At 46.5% G+C, this 23321-nt stretch overlaps 1 protein-coding gene and 2 non-coding genes across 3 annotated transcripts; all 3 read left to right on the top strand.

Annotated features, from left to right (window-relative positions):
- The first annotated feature begins 10604 nt into the window (after window positions 1–10604).
- On the top strand, window positions 10605–21464 carry RPL23 (ribosomal protein L23). Its single transcript, XM_056548453.1, has 5 exons — window positions 10605–10672; window positions 14873–14956; window positions 15808–15936; window positions 19404–19517; window positions 21344–21464. Exons 1-5 carry the CDS (start codon window positions 10660–10662, stop codon window positions 21424–21426), a joined length of 423 nt encoding a protein of 140 aa, XP_056404428.1. The 5' UTR covers window positions 10605–10659; the 3' UTR covers window positions 21427–21464.
- Window positions 18435–18567, top strand: LOC130297149 (small nucleolar RNA SNORA21). The gene has a single exon (XR_008849426.1). It is a non-coding gene; the product is annotated as a small nucleolar RNA SNORA21 (small nucleolar RNA).
- LOC130297150 (small nucleolar RNA SNORA21) lies at window positions 20723–20855 on the top strand. The gene has a single exon (XR_008849427.1). It is a non-coding gene; the product is annotated as a small nucleolar RNA SNORA21 (small nucleolar RNA).
- Window positions 21465–23321: the final 1857 nt, after the last annotated feature.

Below are 23321 nucleotides of genomic sequence, written 5' to 3'. Positions count from 1 at the left end.
CAGCAAGCGGACCCCAACGGTACCAAGGAAGTCTGACTTTGGGGACCCAGCACACAAGGTACAGTATGAAATACAGTACCGGGACACCACATCAGTATTATGCCTCCCGACCACGGGGATGGAGTATCGTGACATCATGACTCCGCCCCCGTGTGCCATCACGCCACGCCCCCTCAATGTAAGTCTATGGGAGGGGGCATGACGGCGTCATCACGGCGGGACATCACACATGACGGCGGGACATCACACAGGGCGGAGTCAAAATGGAGCCACCTCATAGGCGATTGTTAATTTCAATTTGATAGTGGATCCTGCATGTCACCCAGTCAGAGGCTATATGCCCAGCAGAAGGTGAATTGATTTAGCATGTTAGGGTCCCATCCGAAATGAGGCCACCTCCATGTGGTGGATGGGGGGACACGTTTTGATCAAAAAGTGCGCTAAGAGCCCCATTTTTTTTGAACAAGAGTGCTGCTGCAACCTTCCTTTCTTATTTGTACAAAAATGAATTATACATTAATAAGTATGGTTAGTAACATCCAACGTAGTCACATAACTTTGTTGGCTCAGATATTATATCGGTATTACTCTGCAGAGAGAACTTCACATCAAATGATATTGAATGCGTATCTAATCTCTAGAGATATAAAATGGAGTTATGAATATTACACTACCCAGTTCTAACCCCAACTATCTCTGGTATTAAGATACTAATTAGGAAGACTTAAAATAAGTTTCCTTTCATTATTATATCATGTGGTGGAGCAGAGAAAGATCCATAGACTTTGCTATATGCAATATGTGATTGCATTGATCCCCATAAGACATCTGCAGTAGAAGAAGGGGTGGCTTATAAACTACTATTACCATCTCATAATGGAGATGATATAATGCCAGATGTGCTCATCTATATGATATAATTCCATCCACATGAAAAAGGAGGTAACTTAATGAACTAATGCTAATATAGAAGACAGGACAGCACTCACCATACAACGAGGCTTTCTTGAAGCATTCCGGTGGTAGCAAGCAGATGCAGCGGTGGAGGCAGGGGGCAAGACCGGGACAGACTGTTTCACGCTTTTACAGCACTTCTTCAAGCAGGTATGTCCTGAGATAGATAAATGTTATTCACAATAGATGCAACTCATTGTTACACACACCTGTATCCAGGTGTACAGAGCAGCCCTCCCCCCCCCCCCCCTCCATTGGAGTAAAAAATGATAGACAATGAGTTTCACTCTCAAAGACTTTCATTTGAGACTTGTCAAACATCATGGGTATTGTCTTGTCTAACCCACTTTCTATGTACTTGCAACTTGAACAAAATAGCCTGACACTTCCAAATTAATATATACATACAAGGAATCCATAGAAAATATGCTCAGACATTAAGTTATGTACAATAATATGAACTGACACAGGGAAAATGTATTGAACACAAGAAAAAAGGGAGGTGCAAAACGGCCTGGAAGGCCAAGACAACAGCTGAAATCTATCAGTATTTAAAAAAAATCCTGCCCCTTGTCAGTGCAAATTATTATCAGCTGGTTCAGTCACAACTGATGGCTACAAAAGGTCTCATTGCCAAGGTGTCACACAAGACACATGTCATGATGGGTAAAAGCAAATAGCTATCTCAATACCTTCACAACCTAATTGTTACAAAAAATAACAATGGCGTTGGTTATAGGTGCATTTCGAAGCTTCTGAAAATCCCAGTGAACACTGGTGGGGCCATATTATGGAAGTGGAAAGACAATAATTTTACCATAAATTTCCCTCGATCAGGTGCTCCTTGCAAGATGTCTGACAGAGGAGTAAAAAGAATAATCAGAAGAGTTGTCCAAGAGCCAAGGACACTTGTGGAGAACTTCAAAAAGACCTGGAATACCTGGAATAAGCAGGTACTGTTGTCTCGAAGAAAAAAGTAAGTAATGCTCTCCGCCGTCATGACCTGTATGCACACTCACCACACAAGACTCCATTGCTGAATATAAAGCATGTTGGAGATTGTTTAAAGTTTAAAGAACAACATTTGGAAAATCCAATGAAATACTGGGAGAATATAGTGCGGTCAGAGGAGAGCAGAATAGAACAGTTTGGTGTCATAATACACACCATGTATGGAGAAGAAATGGCACCGCACATCACCCGAAAAACACCAACATTGGAGTTTGGAACGTCATGGTGTGGGCTGGGTTTTCAGCAAATGGTACTCACAAAAATCTGCTGCCATCTACAAGGAGGATAAGGATGAAACAGAGGGCAGACATTTCAGGAGGACAATGAGGGAGAATTATCAAAACCTGTGCAGAGGAAAACTTGCCCAGTTGCCCATAGCAACCAACCAGCTCGCTTCTTTCATTTTTAAGAAGGCCTGTGAAAAATGAAAGAAGCGATCTGATTGGTTGCTATGGGCAACTGGACAAGTTTTCCTCTGCACAGGTTTTGATAAATCTCCCCCAATGATTCCAAACTCACAGCCAAGGAAACTCTCAAATGGTTTCAAAGAAAGAAAATAGAGCTGCTAGAATGGCCCAGTCAATCACCTGACTTAAATCCCATTAAATGGAAAGAACTGAAGATCATTATTCATAGAAGAGGCCCATGGAACCTTCAAGATTTAAAGACTGGGTGAAGAATGAGCAAAATCCCACCAGAGCAATGCATGTTAATATTTTCTCCACACAGAAGGCATCTTGAAGCTGCCATTACTAACACAGGCTCCTGTACAAAGTATTAAAGGAGCTTGGAACGGCCGTTTCTGGCAGACTGCGGGGGCCCCGTTCAGGAGATCTACCGCTGGGACCCCCCCTCGATCTATACTCCTTTAAATATAGATCAGTAAGCATGTTCAATGCCTTTTTCCTGTGTCATTTCACATTATTCCACATAACTTAATTTCTAAGATTAATTATTTTGGTTTCTTTGTATGTATGGATATCTGGTGAAAATTTCATGTCACTACCAAAAGTTGCCATGTGACCCTAGACAATAGAAAATGAAGTAATGGGATATAGCTGACTCACATAAAAATAGCTATTGCCCACACTCCATAGGAACCCACTGTGGGCAGCTATACCAGAGTCCATCCACAAGTGCTAGATGGGCAGTCAATTAGTAGGAGTCCTCTACCCCAGCTGTTCACATCTCTTATAGGCCGCAGGCATAAAGCAGCCAGCAACCTACACTGCTCAAAAAAAAAAAAAATTAAGGGAACACTAACAAAACACATCCTAGATCTGAATGAATGAACTAATCGTATGAAATACTTTCATCTTTACATAGATGAATGTGCTGACAACAAAATCACACAAAAATGATCAATGGAAATCAAATGTATCAACCCATGGAGGTCTGGATATGGAGTCACCCTCAAAATCAAAGTGGAAAACCCCACTACATGCTGATCTAACTTTGAAGTAATGTCCTTAAAACAAATCACAATGAGGCTCAGTAGTGTTTGTGGCCTCCACGTGCCCGTATGACATCCCTACAACGCCTGGGCATGCTCCTGATGAGGTGGAGGATGGTCTCCTGAGGAATGTCCTCCCAGACCTGGACTAAAGCATCCGCCAACTCCTGGACAGTCTGTGGTGCAACGTGGCGTTGGTGGATGGAGCGAGACATGATGTCCCAGATGTGCTCAATCGGATTCAGATCTGGGGAATGGGCGGCCAGTCCATAGCATCAATGCCTTCCTCTTGCAGGAATTGCTGACACACTCCAGCCACATCTAGCATTGTCTAGCATTAGGAGGTCTAGCATTGTCTAGCATTAGGAGGTCTAGCATTGTCTAGCATTAGGAGGTCTAGCATTGTCTTGTATTAGGAGGAACCCAGGGCCAACCACACAACATATGGTCTCACAAGGGGTCTGAGGATCTCATCTCGGTACCTAATGGCAGTCAGGCTACCTCTGGCAAGCACATGGAGGGCTGTGCGGCCACCCAAAGAAATGCCACCTCACACCATTACTGACCCACTGCCAAACCGGTCATGCTGAAGGATGTTGCAGGCAGCAGGACATTCTCCACGGCATTTCCAGACTCTGTCACATGTGCTCAGTGTGAACCTGCTTTCATCTGTGAAGTGCAGATGGCAGTTTTGCCAATCTTAGTATTCTCTGGCAAATGCCAAACATCCTGCACGGTGTTGGGCTGTAAGCACAACCCCCATCTCTGGATGTCGGGCCCTCTTACCACCCTCATGGAGTCTGTTTCTGACTGTTTGACTGGACACATGCACATTTGTGGCCTGCTGGAGGTCATTTTGCAGGGCTCTGGCAGTGCTCCTCCTTGCACAAAGGCAGAGGTAGCGGTCCTGCTGCTTGGTTGTTGCCCTCCTATGGCCTCCTTCACGTCTCCTGATTTACTGGCCTGTCTCCTAGTTGCGCCTCCATGCTCTGGACACTAAGCTGACAGACACAGCAAACCTTCTTGCCACAGCTCGCATTGATGTGCCATCCTGGATGAGATTCACTACCTGAGCCACTTGTGTGGGTTGTAGACTCCGTCTCATGCTACCACTAGAGTAAAATCAACGCCAGCATTCAAAAGTGACCAAAACATCAGCCAGGAAGCCTAGTAACTGAGAAGTGGTCTGTGGTCACCACCTGCAGAACCACTCCTTTATTGGGGGTGTCTTGCTAATTGCCTATAATTTCCACCTGTTGTCTGTTCCATGTGAAATTGATTGTCAATCAGTGTTCTTCCTGAGTGGACAGTGGGATTTCACAGAAGTGTCATGGACTTGGAGTTACATTGTGTTGTTTAAGTGTTCCCTTTATGTTTTTTGAGCAGTGTATAGGAGAAAGCTGTTGTCTCTTTGTTACGTCATACATTCCAACTTTGTGTACATCCTAAGGACTCAGACACAGTTGGCATTTTTTTTATCAACTAGTGCCAGAAAGTTTAATAAACTGTCACGATGCCGGCTGGCAGGTAGTGGACCCTCTGTGCCAGAGAGGGATTGGCGTGGACCGTGCTAGTGGACCGGTTCTAAGCCACTACTGGTTTTCACCAGAGCCCGCCGCAAAGCGGGATGGTCTTGCTGCGGCGGTAGTGACCAGGTCGTATCCACTAGCAACGGCTCACCTCTCTGGCTGCTGAAGATAGGCGCGGTACAAGGGAGTAGGCAGAAGCAAGGTCGGACGTAGCAGAAGGTCGGGGCAGGCAGCAAGGATCGTAGTCAGGGGCAACGGCAGAAGGTCTGGAAACACAGGCAAGGAACACACAAGGAACGCTTTCACTGGCACTAAGGCAACAAGATCCGGCAAGGGAGTGCAAGGGAAGTGAGGTAATATAGGGAAGTGCACAGGTGAAAACCCTAATTGGAACCACTGCGCCAATCAGCGGCGCAGTGGCCCTTTAAATCGCAGAGACCCGGCGCGCGCGCGCCCTAGGGAGCGGGGCCGCGCGCGCCGGGACAGAACAGACGGGGAGCGAGTCAGGTAGGGGAGCCGGGGTGCGCATCGCGAGCGGGCGCTACCCGCATCGCGAATCGCATCCCGGCTGGCAGCAGGATCGCAGCGCCCCGGGTCAGAGGACGTGACCGGAGCGCTGCAGCGGAGGGAGTGAAGCGAGCGCTCCGGGGAGGAGCGGGGACCCGGAGCGCTCGGCGTAACAGTACCCCCCCCCCTTGGGTCTCCCCCTCTTCTTGGAGCCTGAGAACCTGAGGAGCAGACTTTTGTCAAGGATGTTGTCCTCAGGTTCCCAGGATCTCTCTTCAGGACCACAACCCTCCCAGTCTACTAAAAAAAATTTTTTCCCTCTGACCTTTTTGGCAGCCAAAATTTCCTTGACCGAGAAGACGTCCGAGGAGCCGGAAACAGGAGTGGGAGGAACAGATTTGGGAGAAAAACGGTTGAGGATGAGTGGTTTGAGAAGAGAGACGTGAAAGGCATTAGGGATACGAAGAGAAGGAGGAAGAAGAAGTTTATAAGAGACAGGATTAATTTGACACAAAATTTTGAAAGGACCAAGATAGCGTGGTCCCAACTTGTAGCTAGGGACACGGAAGCGGACATATTTAGCGGAGAGCCATACCTTGTCTCCAGGGGAAAAAACGGGGGGAGCTCTTCTTTTCTTATCCGCGAACCTCTTCATGCGTGAAGAAGCCTGTAAGAGAGAATTTTGGGTCTCTCTCCATATAATGGAAAGGTCACGAGAAATTTCATCCACAGCGGGCAGACCAGAGGGCAAGGGGGTAGGGAGGGGGGGAAGAGGGTGACGGCCGTACACCACGAAAAATGGGGATTTGGAGGAAGATTCAGAGACCCTGAAGTTATACGAAAATTCGGCCCATGGAAGGAGATCTGCCCAGTCATCCTGGCGGGAGGAAACAAAATGTCGCAAATAATCACCCAGGATCTGGTTAATTCTTTCTACTTGTCCATTGGACTGGGGATGATATGCAGAGGAAAAATTTAATTTAATCTTGAGTTGTTTACAGAGAGCCCTCCAGAATTTAGACACGAATTGGACCCCTCTATCCGAGACAATCTGCGTAGGCAACCCGTGAAGACGAAAAATGTGTACAAAAAATTGTTTAGCCAACTGAGGCGCAGAAGGAAGACCAGGAAGAGGGATGAAATGTGCCATTTTGGAGAATCGATCAACGACCACCCAAATAACGGTGTTGCCACGGGAAGGGGGTAAATCAGTAATAAAATCCATACCAATCAGAGACCAAGGCTGTTCGGGGACAGGCAGAGGATGAAGAAAACCAGCGGGCTTCTGGCGAGGAGTCTTATCCCGGGCACAGATAGTGCAGGCTCGCACAAAGTCCCCAACATCCGTCTCCAGAGTCGGCCACCAATAGAAGCGGGAGATGAGTTGCACAGATTTCTTGATGCCCGCATGACCTGCGAGATGGGAGGAGTGACCCCATTTGAGGATTCCGAGGCGTTGGCGTGGAGAAACAAAGGTCTTTCCTGGAGGAGTCTGCCTGATGGAGGCAGGAGAAGTGGAGATCAGGCAGTCAGGTGGAATGATGTGTTGCGGAGGGAGATCAACTTCTGAGGCATCCGAGGAACGAGAGAGAGCATCGGCCCTAATGTTCTTATCGGCAGGACGAAAGTGAAGATGTGGGCACCTTGGAGGCGATCAAAGAGTTCAGAGATGAGGGGTAAGGGGTAGCGGTTCTTAACCGTGATTTTATTAAGACCGCGGTAGTCAATGCAAGGACGTAGGGAGCCATCTTTTTTGGACACAAAGAAAAATCCGGCTCCGGCAGGAGAGGAGGATTTACGGATAAAGCCCTTTTTTAGATTCTCCTGGACGTATTCGGACATGGCAAGAGTCTCTGGGGCAGAGAGAGGATAAATTCTGCCCCGGGGTGGAGTAGTACCCGGGAGGAGGTCGATAGGGCAATCATAAGGCCTGTGAGGAGGTAGAGTCTCAGCTTGTTTTTTGCAGAAAACATCCGCGAAGTCCATATAGGCCTTAGGGAGACCGGTTACTGGAGGAACCACAGAGTTACGGCAAGGGTTACTGGGAACCGGTTTTAGACAGTTCTTGGAACAAGAGGACCCCCAACTCTTGATCTCCCCAGTGGACCAATCCAGGGTTGGGGAATGAAGTTGAAGCCAGGGAAGTCCAAGGAGAATCTCCGAGGTGCAATTGGGGAGGACCAAAAGTTCAATCCTCTCATGATGAGATCCGATGCTCATAAGAAGGGGCTCCGTGCGGAAACGTATGGTACAGTCCAATCTTTCATTATTTACACAATTGATGTAGAGGGGTCTGGCGAGACTGGTCACTGGGATGTTGAACCTGTTGACGAGAGAGGCCAAAATAAAATTTCCTGCAGATCCAGAGTCCAAGAAGGCCACTGTAGAGAAGGAGAAGGCAGAGGCAGACATCCGCACAGGCACAGTAAGACGTGGAGAAGCAGAGTAGACATCAAGGACTGTCTCACCTTTGTGCGGAGTCAGCGTACGTCTTTCCAGGCGGGGAGGACGGATAGGACAATCCCTCAGGAAGTGTTCGGTACTAGCACAGTACAGGCAGAGGTTCTCCATACGGCGTCGTGTCCTCTCTTGAGGTGTCAGGCGAGACCGGTCGACCTGCATAGCCTCCACGGCGGGAGGCACAGGAACAGATTGCAGGGGACCAGAGGAGAGAGGAGCCGAGGAGACGAAACGCCTCGTGCGAACAGAGTCCATATCTTGGCGGAGTTCCTGACGCCTTTCAGAAAAACGCATGTCAATGCGAGTGGCTAGGTGAATAAGTTCATGTAGATTAGCAGGAATTTCTCGTGCGGCCAGAACATCTTTAATGTTGCTGGATAGGCCTTTTTTGAAGGTCGCGCAGAGGGCCTCATTATTCCAGGACAATTCTGAAGCAAGTGTACGGAATTGTACGGCGTACTCGCCAACGGAAGAATTACCCTGGACCAGGTTCAACAGGGCAGTCTCAGCAGAAGAGGCTCGGGCAGGTTCCTCAAAGACACTTCGGATTTCCGAGAAGAAGGAGTGTACAGAGGCAGTGACGGGGTCATTGCGGTCCCAGAGCGGTGTGGCCCATGACAGGGCTTTTCCGGACAGAAGACTGACTACGAAAGCCACCTTAGACCTTTCAGTGGGAAACAGGTCCGACATCATCTCCAGATGCAGGGAACATTGGGAAAGAAAGCCACGGCAAAACTTAGAGTCCCCATCAAATTTATCCGGCAAGGATAAGCGTATCCCAGGAGCGGCCACTCGCTGCGGAGGAGGTGCAGGAGCTGGCGGAGGAGATGACTGCTGAAGCTGTGGTAGCAACTGTTGTAGCATAACGGTCAGTTGAGACAGCTGTTGGCCTTGTTGCGCTATCTGTTGTGACTGCTGGGCGACCACCGTGGTGAGGTCAGCGACAACTGGCAGAGGAACTTCAGCGGGATCCATGGCCGGATCTACTGTCACGATGCCGGCTGGCAGGTAGTGGACCCTCTGTGCCAGAGAGGGATTGGCGTGGACCGTGCTAGTGGACCGGTTCTAAGCCACTACTGGTTTTCACCAGAGCCCGCCGCAAAGCGGGATGGTCTTGCTGCGGCGGTAGTGACCAGGTCGTATCCACTAGCAACGGCTCACCTCTCTGGCTGCTGAAGATAGGCGCGGTACAAGGGAGTAGGCAGAAGCAAGGTCGGACGTAGCAGAAGGTCGGGGCAGGCAGCAAGGATCGTAGTCAGGGGCAACGGCAGAAGGTCTGGAAACACAGGCAAGGAACACACAAGGAACGCTTTCACTGGCACTAAGGCAACAAGATCCGGCAAGGGAGTGCAAGGGAAGTGAGGTAATATAGGGAAGTGCACAGGTGAAAACCCTAATTGGAACCACTGCGCCAATCAGCGGCGCAGTGGCCCTTTAAATCGCAGAGACCCGGCGCGCGCGCGCCCTAGGGAGCGGGGCCGCGCGCGCCGGGACAGAACAGACGGGGAGCGAGTCAGGTAGGGGAGCCGGGGTGCGCATCGCGAGCGGGCGCTACCCGCATCGCGAATCGCATCCCGGCTGGCAGCAGGATCGCAGCGCCCCGGGTCAGAGGACGTGACCGGAGCGCTGCAGCGGAGGGAGTGAAGCGAGCGCTCCGGGGAGGAGCGGGGACCCGGAGCGCTCGGCGTAACATAAGCTTTGAGTAAGCTATGAGTAAGGATCAATGGATCAGAAACGCGTCAGCTATTGCTTGGGACCTCTCTCTTTTTCTACATGTGCAATATTTTTGTATTTTTTACATGTCCATGTTTGTCTGCCACCTGAAGGTTTTTAATATGGAAGATTCCTGAATAAAAGTCAAGTTTTATGCTTCTACTTGCTGGCCTTTTTTGCATTGTTCTTCTGCTGTCTGGAGGTAGCCGGGCAAGTCCCAGGTGAGCTGAGATTTTTTCTACAGATTTGTAAATTACTTCTATTAAAAAATCGTAATGCTTCCAGTACTTATCAGCTGCTGTATGCTCCACAGGAAGTTCTTTTCTTTTTTAATTTCTTTTCTGTCTGACCGCAGTGCTCTCTGCTGACACCTCTGTCCATGTCTGGAACTTTCCAGCGTAGAAGAGGTTTGCTGTGAGAATTTGCTTCTGCTCTGGACAGCAGAGAGCACTGTGGTCCGAAAGAAAAGACATTCAAAAAGAAAAGAACTTCCTGTGGAGCATACAGCAACTAATAAATACTGGAAGGATTAAGATTTTTAAATAGAAATAATTTACAAATCTGTTTAACTTTCTGGCACCAGTTGATTTAAAAAAAATGTGTTTTCTACCGGAGTACCCCTTTTTAACATTCAACATTAAAATGAACTGGAGATCTTTTTTTTTTTTTTTAAACCACACCGTTGTTTTCATCTTCCTGTATTATTTTATTAACACACTTTGAATATCAAAATGTAACAAATGTAAATAAAAATACTGCAACTTTAGGGCAATAACCAGGTTCTTAGTAGTATTTGGTCAAGTCACATTGAAGCGGCTAAATACTTTGTCACTTCAGGACCTGACCACTAGGGGTCAGTAATGTTCCCTCCCAGTCACTGTTTCTGTTACACATTTACAACAGGAAGATTGGCAGTACGTAAAGCCAGCGCCGCCAACCCCGTATCACGTGACACGCCCGCCCAGCTCGCTCTGTGGCTGCCGCTATATCCCGACATCCTTTGCGGCCTGCGTTCTCTTTCCGGGAACCAAGATGTCTAAGAGAGGTAAGGGCCGCGAGCTCAGTGCTGTGATCCGCGTCCATCCTCCGGTAATCAGACGTGTGTGATCCCGGGATGTGGCCTGCAGCCATCTACACACGGCTCCCCGCCATGTACCGTGCAGATGGGGATGGGCAGAGGCTGCGGGGCGGCCCGACAGACGATATGAGGCGGCGGTAGTGGAGCGGAGGCCTGGAGGGCCATGTCTGAGATCTCGGTGTGTGTGGAGCCCAAAAGTGCCATAGTGTGACCTTCCCCTCACCATAGTGTGCCCGCTGTGTAGGTGTACCCATATATACTGGTGTGTATGTGACTGCTCCTGTATAATGCCACCCTGTATGTGACTGCCCCTGTATAATGCCACCCTGTACATGTGACTGCTCCTGTATAATGCCACCCTGTATGTGACTGCCCCTGTATAATGCCACCCTGTATGTGACTGCCCCTGTATAATGCCACCCTGTACATGTGACTGCCCCTGTATAATGCCACCCTGTGCGTGTGACTGCCCCTGTATAATGCCACCCTGTACATGTGACTGCTCCTGTATACTGCCACCCTGTACGTGTGACTGCCCCTGTATAATGCCACCCTGTACATGTGACTGCCCCTGTATAATGCCACCCTGTACATGTGACTGCTCCTGTATAATGCCACCCTGTACATGTGACTGCTCCTGTATAATGCCACCCTGTACATGTGACTGCCCCTGTATAATGCCACCCTGTACATGTGACTGCCCCTGTATAATGCCACCCTGTACATGTGACTGCTCCTGTATAATGCCACCCTGTACATGTGACTGCCCCTGTATAATGCCGCCCTGTGTGTGTGACTGCCCCTGTATAATGCCGCCCTGTGTGTGTGACTGCCCCTGTATAATGCCGCCCTGTGTGTGTGACTGCCCCTGTATAATGCCACCCTGTACATGTGACTGCCCCTGTATAATGCCACCCTGTACATGTGACTGCTCCTGTATAATGCCACCCTGTGCGTGTGACTGCCCCTGTATAATGCCACCCTGTGCGTGTGACTGCCCCTGTATAATGCCACCCTGTACGTGTGACTGCCCCTGTATAATGCCACCCTGTGCGTGTGACTGCCCCTGTATAATGCCACCCTGTACGTGTGACTGCCCCTGTATAATGCCACCCTGTACATGTGACTGCCCCTGTATAATGCCACCCTGTACATGTGACTGCCCCTGTATAATGCCACCCTGTACATGTGACTGCCCCTGTATAATGCCACCCTGTGCGTGTGACTGCCCCTGTATAATGCCACCCTGTACGTGTGACTGCCCCTGTATAATGCCACCCTGTACATGTGACTGCCCCTGTATAATGCCACCCTGTACATGTGACTGCCCCTGTATAATGCCACCCTGTACGTGTGACTGCCCCTGTATAATGCCACCCTGTACGTGTGACTGCCCCTGTATAATGCCACCCTGTACGTGTGACTGCCCCTGTATAATGCCACCCTGTACGTGTGACTGCCCCTGTATAATGCCACCCTGTACATGTGACTGCCCCTGTATAATGCCACCCTGTACATGTGACTGCCCCTGTATAATGCCACCCTGTACATGTGACTGCCCCTGTATAATGCCACCCTGTACATGTGACTGCCCCTGTATAATGCCACCCTGTACATGTGACTGCCCCTGTATAATGCCACCCTGTACGTGTGACTGCCCCTGTATAATGCCACCCTGTACGTGTGACTGCCCCTGTATAATGCCACCCTGTACGTGTGACTGCCCCTGTATAATGCCACCCTGTACGTGTGACTGCCCCTGTATAATGCCACCCTGTACGTGTGACTGCCCCTGTATAATGCCACCCTGTACGTGTGACTGCCCCTGTATAATGCCACCCTGTACGTGTGACTGCCCCTGTATAATGCCACCCTGTACGTGTGACTGCCCCTGTATAATGCCACCCTGTACGTGTGACTGCCCCTGTATAATGCCACCCTGTACGTGTGACTGCCCCTGTATAATGCCACCCTGTACGTGTGACTGCCCCTGTATAATGCCACCCTGTACGTGTGACTGCCCCTGTATAATGCCACCCTGTACGTGTGACTGCCCCTGTATAATGCCACCCTGTACGTGTGACTGCCCCTGTATAATGCCACCCTGTACGTGTGACTGCCCCTGTATAATGCCACCCTGTACGTGTGACTGCCCCTGTATAATGCCACCCTGTACGTGTGACTGCCCCTGTATAATGCCACCCTGTACGTGTGACTGCCCCTGTATAATGCCACCCTGTACGTGTGACTGCCCCTGTATAATGCCACCCTGTACGTGTGACTGCCCCCGTATAATGCCACCCTGTACGTGTGACTGCCCCCGTATAATGCCACCCTGTACGTGTGACTGCCCCCGTATAATGCCACCCTGTACGTGTGACTGCCCCCGTATAATGCCACCCTGTACGTGTGACTGCCCCCGTATAATGCCACCCTGTACGTGTGACTGCCCCCGTATAATGCCACCCTGTACGTGTGACTGCCCCCGTATAATGCCACCCTGTACGTGTGACTGCCCCCGTATAATGCCACCCTGTACGTGTGACTGCCCCCGTATAATGCCACCCTGTGCGTGTGACTGCCCCCGTATAATGCCACCCTGTGCGTGTGACTGCCCCCGTATAATGCCACCCTGTGCGTGTGACTGCCCCCGTATAATGCCACCCTGTGCGTGTGACTGCCACCCGTGGAATGGCACCCTGTGCGTGTGACTGCCCCCGTATAATGCCACCCTGTGCGTGTGACTGCCACCCGTGGAATGGCACCCTGTGCGTGTGACTGCCACCCTATGATCTGGTATATTATCCTGTCCTGATCCTCTGAAGTATTGCCCGCCTGTACCCTCCTGAAGTGATTTGGGGCATTATTTTAGGTCAGTTTTGGTTGTTCTCCATATTTGGCACGTGATCTATATATTAAAGTGCTGCCTATAGGTTCACCTTTTATTTTATAGCTATTTACTGTGGAAGGACAGCGCCCCCTACAGGCATTTTTAGATGCTGAGTTTACAATGAGTGACAACCTCAGTCATTTTTCATAGAATTGAACACTTGGAGGAGCTATAAATGCATCCGTCATCTAGAGAAAAAACTTATGTCAGAGATTTGCCAAAAGTTTTTAGCAATTGGGGTCTCAGTGTTCAGACCTCACGGATCATTAGAGCAGGGCGAAGTGTGTGCGTGTGTGCACGCTTAGCGTGTTCTCTCCAAACCTGTTCCCATCAATTGTTGGGGTCTGAATACTCAGGTGCGCTTAAAAGGGAACTCCGGTACAAAACATTGTATCCCCTCCACAGCATTGGGGATAAGTGTCTGATCAACTGGTGACAGAAAATTAAACAGATTTGTAAATTACTTCTATAGAAAAATGTTAATCCTTCCAGTACTTATCAGCTGCTATATACTACAGAGGAAGTTCTTTTCTTTTTAAATTTCCTTTCTGTCTGACCACAGTGCTCTCTGCTGCCACTTCAGTCCATGTCTGGAACTGTCCAGAGCAGGAAAGGTTTGCTATGGGGATTTGCTTCTGCTCTGGACAGTTCCTGACATGGACTGAGGTGGCAGCAGAGAGCACTGTGGTCAGACAGAAAGGAAATTTAAAAAGAAAAGAACTTCCTGTGGAGCATATAGCAGCTAAGTACTGGAGGGATTAAGATTTTTTTTAATAGAAGTAATTTACTAATCTGTTTAACTTTCTGGCACCAGTTGCATTGAAAATGAACATTTTCAAAAACGTATGTTGTTTGTTTATAAAAACTGACGGAACTGTATGCACTTTTAAAAACAGTATACGGTTTATAAACGCATACGGTTTTCTTTTTCCCTATACAGTTTTTTGCCATACGTTTTTTTTTTTTTTTTTTTTTAGAAAAACTGATTGAAAACAGTGGCAAAAAACGTGATGTGAACCCAGCCTAACAGTGGTCTCAAACTGTAGGCCCTCCAGATGTTGCAAAACTTCATCTCCCAGCCGTTGGCTGTCCGGGCATGCTGGGAGTTGAAGTTTTGCGACATCTGGAGGGCCTTCAGTTTGAGACCACCGCCCTATAAAGAATGAGCAGAGTAATGGCTACATATGTCTGGTCCCAGGACCCCCGTCACCTCTGTTTATGATCAGTGGGGGCTTATGAAGCTTTACATATACTAATTGTCATCCTATTTCTTTTAGGACGCGGAGGTTCTTCCGGTGCGAAGTTTCGCATCTCCCTCGGTCTCCCCGTGGGCGCAGTCATCAACTGTGCAGACAACACAGGTAACCAGTCAGTGAATGTGCTCCGGCACGTTGTCTTTAGACCGATCCCTCTTCTAAAAAGCACTTGTTGTGTCTTCTCTGTGGCATAGTGAGTTGTCGTGGAAGAGGAGATAAATACATTACTTTTGGGTGAAGGGGCGGCCACATGTGCTGTGCTACTTCAATCGGTAATGTTACATTTATTAGGATTAAAGGGGTATTCCAGGAAAGAAAAAAAATTATTTCTTATCAACTGGCTCCAGAAAGTTAAACAGATTTGTAAATTACTTCCATTAAAAAATATCTTAATCCTTCCAATAATTATCTGCTGCTGAAGTTGAGTTGTTCTTTTCTGTCCGGCAACAGTGCTCTCTGCTGACATCTCTGCTTGTCTCAGGAACTGCACAGAGTAGAATAGGTTTGCTATTGGGATTTGCTTCTAATCTGGACAGTTCCTGAGACAGGTCATCAGAGAGCACTTAGACAGAAAAGAACAACTCAACTTCAGCAGCTCATAAGTACTGAAAGAATTAAGATTTTTTTTTAGAAGTCATTTACAAATCTGTTTAACTTTCTGGAGCCAGTTGAGGTGTATGTGTATATATATATATACACATACATAATTTTTTACTACATTTAAGAACCAAACTAGTTACAGCTTCTCATATTAAAGGGGTTGTCCAGGAATTTTTTCTATAGATATAGATAGATAGAAGAAATTCCTGGATAACCCCTTTAATATGAGCTGCTGTAACTAGTTTTGTTCTTAAATGTAGTAGTCTCCCATTCAGAGCCTAGATTATTTGGACAGCGCACTTTACATTTGATGTCTGTATTGTTTGACTCATCTAACGTATGTCCGTATTTTCTAGGTGCCAAGAACCTGTACATAATCTCCGTCAAGGGAATCAAAGGTCGCCTGAACAGACTGCCCGCTGCTGGTGTTGGGGACATGGTGATGGCCACAGTTAAAAAAGGAAAGCCTGAACTGAGGAAGAAGGGTGAGCTCCATTTTTCTACTGTATGAGACACTTTCTTGTATTATAGCTGCAAATCCCGGCCTGAAAACAGGTTTAACCCCTTAACCACACAGGACGTAAATGTACGTCCTGGTGAGGTGGTTCTTAACGCACCAGGACGTACATTAACGTCCTATACATGACCGCGAGCATCGGAGCAATGCCCGGATCATGCGCGGCAGGTCCCGGCTGCTGATAGCGATCGTGCGGATGTCCACCATTAACTCCTCAGATGCTGTTATCAATACAGATCACGGCATCTGCAGCATTGCGGACACTAAAATGGATGATCGGATCGCCCGCAGCGCTGCCGCGGCGATCCGATCTTCCAGAATGGCAGCCGGAGGTCCCCTCAGCTGCTCTGGTCTGAGATCGAGCAGAAGATTGCTGATAACACTGATCAGTGCTATGTCCTATACATAGCACTGAACAGTATTAGCAATCGAATGGTTGCAATAAATAGTCGCATATGGGGACTGTTGACGTGTAAAAATAAATGTAAAAAAAGGGAAAAAAAACCTCCCCAATAAAAACGTAAATTGTCCCATTTTCTCTTTCACCCCCAAAAAGTGTTAAAGAAAAAATATATATTAATATACATATTTGGTATCGCCGTGTGCATAAATATGCAAACTATTAAAATATGTTAAAGATACCGTACGGTGAACATAAAAAAAAGTCAAAAATTGCTGCTTTTTTAAAACATTTTATTCCCCAAAAAATTGATAAAAAATGTATTAAAAGTTTTATATGAGCAAATATGGTATCAATAAAAAGTACAGATCACGGCGCAAAAATGAGCCCTCATACCGCCGCTTATACGGAAAAATGAAGATATAGGTCTTCAAAATAGAAGGACTTTAAACATACTAATTTGGTTAAAAAGTTTGCGTTTTTTGTTTTAACCACAACAGTAATAGAAAAGTATGTGATCATGGGTATCATTTTAATCGTATTGACCCAAAGTGTAAAGAACAAGTCATTTTTAGCGTAAATTTTATGGCGTGAAAACAAAACCTTCCAAAATTTGCTAAATTGCGGTTTTCTTTTTAATTTCCCCACACAAATAGTATTTTTTTTTTTTTGTTTGTGCCATACATTTTATGGTAAAGTGAGTGATGTCATTACAACGGACAACTGGTCGCGCAAAAAACAAGCCCTCATACTAGTCTGTGGATGAAAATATAAGTTATGATTTTTTTGAAAACATTTTACAAATAAAATTGTCTTTAAGGCCCAAGTGGGCTGAATCATTAAGGGGTTAAAGGAAAACTGTCAGCAAGTTCACACACACTAAACCTAATACACTGGTTCATAGTGTGGGTGACCAGGAGCCCATACAGGGGTCACTTACATTTTTTTTTTTTGTTGGGTTGCTGCCGAGTTTTTTTTGTCCTGAAAGGTCCCATAATTCACCCCCTTAGTTGTGCTCTGCAGACATGTCCCCCGCCTTCAGTTATACTTTGGGTCCTGGAGGAAGGTGCCTAAGCACCCACCCCTTCGCATATGCATTTCCTTCAACTCCTTGTCCTAGTGATGTGGAGACACACGCCCGCTAAGCACTGTGCTCTGTATGTAGAGCGATTGCGCTGAAGATTTTACGCAGCTCTCACGTCCTGATGATGCGATAGCTGTGCGTCCCCTGAGAGCGCTCTGCACAGTGTAACTACGCATGTGCGGGGCCCTCGTTACAGAAGTGGGGAGTAGCGTGGGCCCGGCACATACGCAGTTACTGTGCAGAGCGCTCTCAGGGGACGCACAGCTATCGCATCATCAGGATGTGAGAGCTGCGTAAAATCTTCAGAGGGATGGGCTTAGGCACCTACCTCCAGGACCCAAAGTATGACTGCCGGTGGGGGACACGTCTTCAGAGCGCAACTAAGGGGGTGAATTATGGGACTTTACAGGACAAAAACTCGGCGGTAGAGATGAGCAAAGTTAGTGATTTGTCTCAACCGCCGAGGTGTGTAGTTCGTGACGAATTGAATCACTAACTTTGCTCATCTCTACTCGGCGACAACCAAACAAAAATGTAAGTGACCCCTGTATGGACTTCTGTTCACCCACACTATAAACCAGTGGATTGCTGACAGTTTTCCTTTAATGAAAGTAAAAATTAATGGGAGCTCTACATATAAACTGAGAACCTAAGCCAAGGATCCTGCGTTGCACGTTACCTAATGTGCCAATTGAATTGAAAGAAAAACATAAATACCTAAACAGTCCTCCTAGGCTAGCTGAATACCTACCAGACACATTTTCGGTCCACAATACAGTACGGCGATTACAGCCATTACCATAAGGAACAATTTACTGACTGCATTGTGAATGACTGTACCCGCATTGCGGAGAGGACATCACCCTGTTACCTCACTGTTATAGTACCACAGTTACTGCGAAGAGACTACAAAGCTATCAAAATACATGTCAAATAGGGGAACTCTATTTACCACTGGTGCAGATCATTGTCCTGACTGATCCCTCTTCTCAAAGCACTTGTTGTGTCTTCTCTGTGGCATAGTGAGTTGTCGTGGAAGAGGAGATAAATACATTACTTTTGGGTGAAGGGGCAGCCACATGTGCTGTGCTACTTCAATCGGTAATGTGACATTAGTAGCGATCAATGGGAAAGCTGCATTTAGGTTTGACCGGTCAGGATTTATTAGAACAAATGGGAGGAAGCGTGCAGTAGTGCTCTTCACTCCCCAACTTGCAGCTATCTGTCTTGCTTTACAGGAGTCTATTACGTGGGTACTCCGATGGAAAACCTTTTTTTTTTTTTTTTTAACTGATGCTAGAAAGTTATACAGATTTGTAAATTACTTCTATTTAAAAATCTTAATCCTTCCTGTACTTATCAGTTGCTGATGTTCCAGAGGAAGTTCTTTTCTTTTTGAATTTCTTTTCTGTCTGACCACAGTGCTCTCTGCTGACACCGCTGTCCATGATGTAGGAGAAAATCCCCATAGCAAACATATGCAGCTCTGGACAGTTCCTGAAATGGACAGAGGTGTCAGCAGAGAGCACTATGGTCAGACAAAGGAAATTCAAAAAAAGAACTTCCTCTAGAGCATTTAACAGCTAAGTACTGGAAGGATTAAGCTTTTTAAAAAGTAGTAAAGTAGAAGTAATTTACAAATCTGTTTAACTTTCTGGCACCAGTTGATTAAAAAAAATTTTTTCAGTGGAGTACCCCTTTAAGGGAAGCAGGATGAGGATCGCTACAAGGCTGTTAGTGAAGTTTGCATCTGTCGGCTACTCCCCCTCGTTCTAACCATCGCTGGGGGTCTTGGCCATAAAAGCGAGCTCCTTTGGAATGTTTGGTGTCCATTATTAATGTGTTTGCATCCGGATGACTCTTTCCCCTATTTTTGCTTTATAAAATGTATGTAGCCTTCTGATATTTTATCTGTTCCTGAACCTTAAACGTGGAATATTTCTCTTCGCAGTGCATCCGGCAGTGGTAATACGACAACGAAAATCGTATCGGAGAAAAGACGGGGTGTTCTTATATTTTGAAGACAATGCGGGGGTGATAGTGAACAATAAAGGGGAGATGAAAGGTAAGTTGGGAGTCCTGGTGGCCACTAAACAAGCAGTGCAAGAAGGTCTATTGATACTGGATTTAGGGTATGTTCACATGGGGTGGCACAGAACTGCGCTGTGGTAAACGTGTATCTTGGTTTTAACTCTTTTGCATTAACTATTTTCACATTTACTCAATCTTGGTAATAGTGTTGTAATAAACCCATTAATTTGAACTCTTTGATTCTATTCCACACCATGTGACTTTTTACCCTTGGTCCAGTGTATTACCTTCAGAACAGCCAACCAAATACAAATATGCTTAAAGGGGTTATCGAAAAACAGTTATCTGACTGTTGTAAAATAATCCCATTGATGTCAATGAGATTTTTTTTTACAATCCTTTCATATTAGTCTGCGCTCACGTCCGGGTTATTTTTATTTATTTATTTATTTTATATATTTTTAATTCCGTTTTTTTATTTTTGATGGGAGAAGAACAGGCAGCCTAAGACTATACCATTCTTTCTATGGCTGGTAGCCTCTTGCTCTTTAGGGTGGGTTTCACGCTACAGGACTTCCTTGCAGAATTTCCTCACTGAAAATAATCCTCACTAGGACCTTCCATTGACATAAATGGGGCTTTGATTCCAGGAGGATTCCAGGCAGAATTTCCGCATTAAATGGATCTGCCTCAAATTAGGCTGGGCTCAAATCACGTTTTAGACATTACAGGACCACATACAGAAGCTAAAACCGTGTGCGGCTGTATGTAATGTATTCCAATGAGCCGATCAGAGTGAAACGCTGACTCCGGTCGGCTCATTTTTGCCCCATATGCGGTTTCCCCACCGGACCTAAAACCATGGTCTACCACGGTTTTAGGTCTTGTGGGAAAACCGCATACGGGAAGAAAATGAGCCGACCGGAGACTGTGTGTTTAACTCCAGTCGGCTCATTGAATTACGTTACATACGGGCCACATACGGCAGGGATACGGGAGCGCCCAGTTTTAGCTAACCCCCCCAGCCGTATGCGGTCCCGTTTTGCCTAAACGTGATGTGCACCCAGCCTTATGTGCCATGTTTTTTTTTGTTGCTTGGAGCAGTAGAGGGAATTCTGCCATGTGAACAAAGCCTTAGTGGCAGCTACAATTTTTCGGCTATGGACTTTGCATTCTAAAACGGTTAGGAAGCCCCATTCTACTTCGTTCATGTTGGACCCATTGCATTGATATAAAACACCTCTTCTCAAAGCACTTGCTGTGTCTTCTCTGTGGCATAGTGAGTTGTCGTGGAAGAGGAGATAAATACATTACTTTTGGGTGAAGGGGCGGCCACATGTGCTGTACTACTTCAATCGGTAATGTTACAATGATTTCCTTGTTCAAATAGACTCCCTTATCCTACCAATGCTCAGCAGTATAGTTGCCAGTATTTAAAGGGGTAGTCCAGTGGTGAACAACTTATCCCCTATCCTAAGAATAGGGGATAAGTTTGAGATCGCTGGGGGTCCGACCGCTGGGGCCCCCTGCGATCTCTCTGTACGGGGCCCCGGCTCTCCGGCCAGATAGCGGGTGTTGACCCCCGCACGAAGCGGCGGCTGACACGCCCCCTCAATACATCTCTATGGCAGAGCCGGAGATTGCTGAAGGCTTCGTGCGGGGTCGACACCCGCTGCCTGGCCCCCGTACAGAGAGATCGCGGGGGGCCCCAGCGGTCGGATAGGGGATAAGTTGTTCACTACTGGACTACTCCTTTTTAAGGATTTATTTAACTCTACTTGTTATCCACTGATTATGGCGAAAGTTTAGACACATACAAACTTTCCGGTTGTGATCTGATGTGTTCTGATTTTCTTTCAGGCTCCGCTATCACAGGCCCCGTAGCAAAGGAGTGTGCTGACCTGTGGCCCAGGATCGCCTCCAATGCTGGAAGTATCGCATGAACAGGCCGTCTTTGTATAATAAACTAAAAAAAAAAATGGTTGTATTGCAGTGTTTTTTTTGTTTGATCATGGAGGCTTTTATGCTAGAGGGCAGTGGATATTGAGTCCTTACTGGAGGAGGAAACTAAAGGAACGAGTAGGTGGCACATTTTTTGGGCCAAGAGTAAACGTTTTGTTAGATGCCAGTACGCTTGTAGGTCAAATGGCTTTAGACCGCGCTTGAACTTTAATTTCCTCAAACAAATGCCATAATGTATCAGTCTTGAGAGATTTTGTTGGGAGAGGGTTCATTTAGTCTAGCATGCGTTTTCATACTGCGTGCCACAGCTTTAGTCATGTTGTAAGTAAAGTTGAGTGAACTTACAGTAAATTGGTTTGTAGCAAACCGCGAGGCTTGGCCATTGATTACTTCAGTCTGCATAGAGAAGTTCAGCTTTCCAAGGGCTCCGGTTGCCTGGAAAAGTCTGGGATGAGTCTTGGATCTCCTAGGACTGTATCCCACCTTTTACAGGCATCCAGATCCCTTGGAAAGCTGAACTTCTTTGCAGACTAAAGTAATCAACCATCGGGCCGAGAGGTTCGTTACGAGCCCATTTACTTTAGGTTTCCTCATCTCTAGTTGTGAGCAATGCTGGGGCATCTAAGGTATGCTTCAAATGTTTTGTTTTTGTTCCAATCAGTCTGAAAATACAGCTTTAAAGGGGTACTCCGGTGGAAAACGTGTTGTGTTTTTTTTTTTGTTTTTTTTTAAAGCAACTGGTGCCAGAAAGTTAAACGGATTTTGTAAATTACTTATGAAATTATTTTTTTATCCTTCCAGTACTTATTATACTACAGAGGAAATTATTTTCTTTTTGGAACACATAGCTCTCTGCTGAATCACAAGCACAGTGCTCTCTGACGTCTCTGTCCATTTTAAGAACTGTCCAGAGTAGAAGAAAATCCCCATAGAAAACATATGCTGCTCTGGACAGTTCCTAAAATGGACTGAGATATCAGCAGAGAGAACTGCTTGTGATTCAGCAGAGAGCACTGTGTCCCCAAAAAAATTTCCTCTGTAGTATTCAGCAGCTAATAAGTACTGGATGGATTAAGATTTTTAATAGAAGTAGTCTACAAATCGGAGTTAAAAAAAAAAAAAATAATTTATGGAAAACTTGTGTATGTAATGATATACTAAGCAATATTAGAGCCTCCTTTTTATTTTTTTTTTGTAGAAAACTGGACAGTTTATGATGGAGTACCCTGTTAGGCCAAATCTGGCCTGGTTATATGATAGATATGGTTATGGAAGCATAGTGGTTCTAAATGGCAACTTTTTTTTTTTTTTTTTTTTTTAATCAACTGGTGCCAGAAAGTTAAACAGACTTGTAAATGACTTCTATTAAAAAATTCCTTTCAGTACTTTTTAGCAGATGTATGCTACAGAGGAGATTGTGTTTTTAATTTCTTTTGTCTTGTCCATACTGCTCTTTCAAAGTCTGTATCGTTGGCAAAATGTGTTTGAATGCATAGCCATGTCTAGTAGTCGGTGAACTCTTACCAAGTCGTACACTACCCCCAAAGTATCCTTGGAGCCTTTTATAAGGCAGCAGGGAAAGCACTTTATGCTGCCCTCTTGTGGTAAGACAAGACGTCACATGAGCACTTACATATCTGCACGCTGAAATTTGCTGTTATGAGACTTTTTGTGCTTTGCTGGGCTTGGTGTAATGACATTTCCCCACCCCGCCTTCTGATTCCTAGCTGGTCACCGCTTTTTCCTGTTTTAAAAGGTGGAACAGCAGCAGGACTGCCTTCCCAGCCAATCTCTAAGGCAGGACAACCCTGTGATTTCCACATTGGGGCCCCAGCTTTCCCAGCTGCATGTGTCGGCACGGTGCATTGTCAGACTT

Source organism: Hyla sarda, chromosome 12 (genome assembly GCF_029499605.1).
Source record: "Hyla sarda isolate aHylSar1 chromosome 12, aHylSar1.hap1, whole genome shotgun sequence".
NCBI classification, from domain to species: Eukaryota; Metazoa; Chordata; class Amphibia; order Anura; family Hylidae; genus Hyla; species Hyla sarda.
Note: the sequence above shows the minus strand (reverse complement) of the source record. Positions and strands in the feature narration are given on the sequence as shown.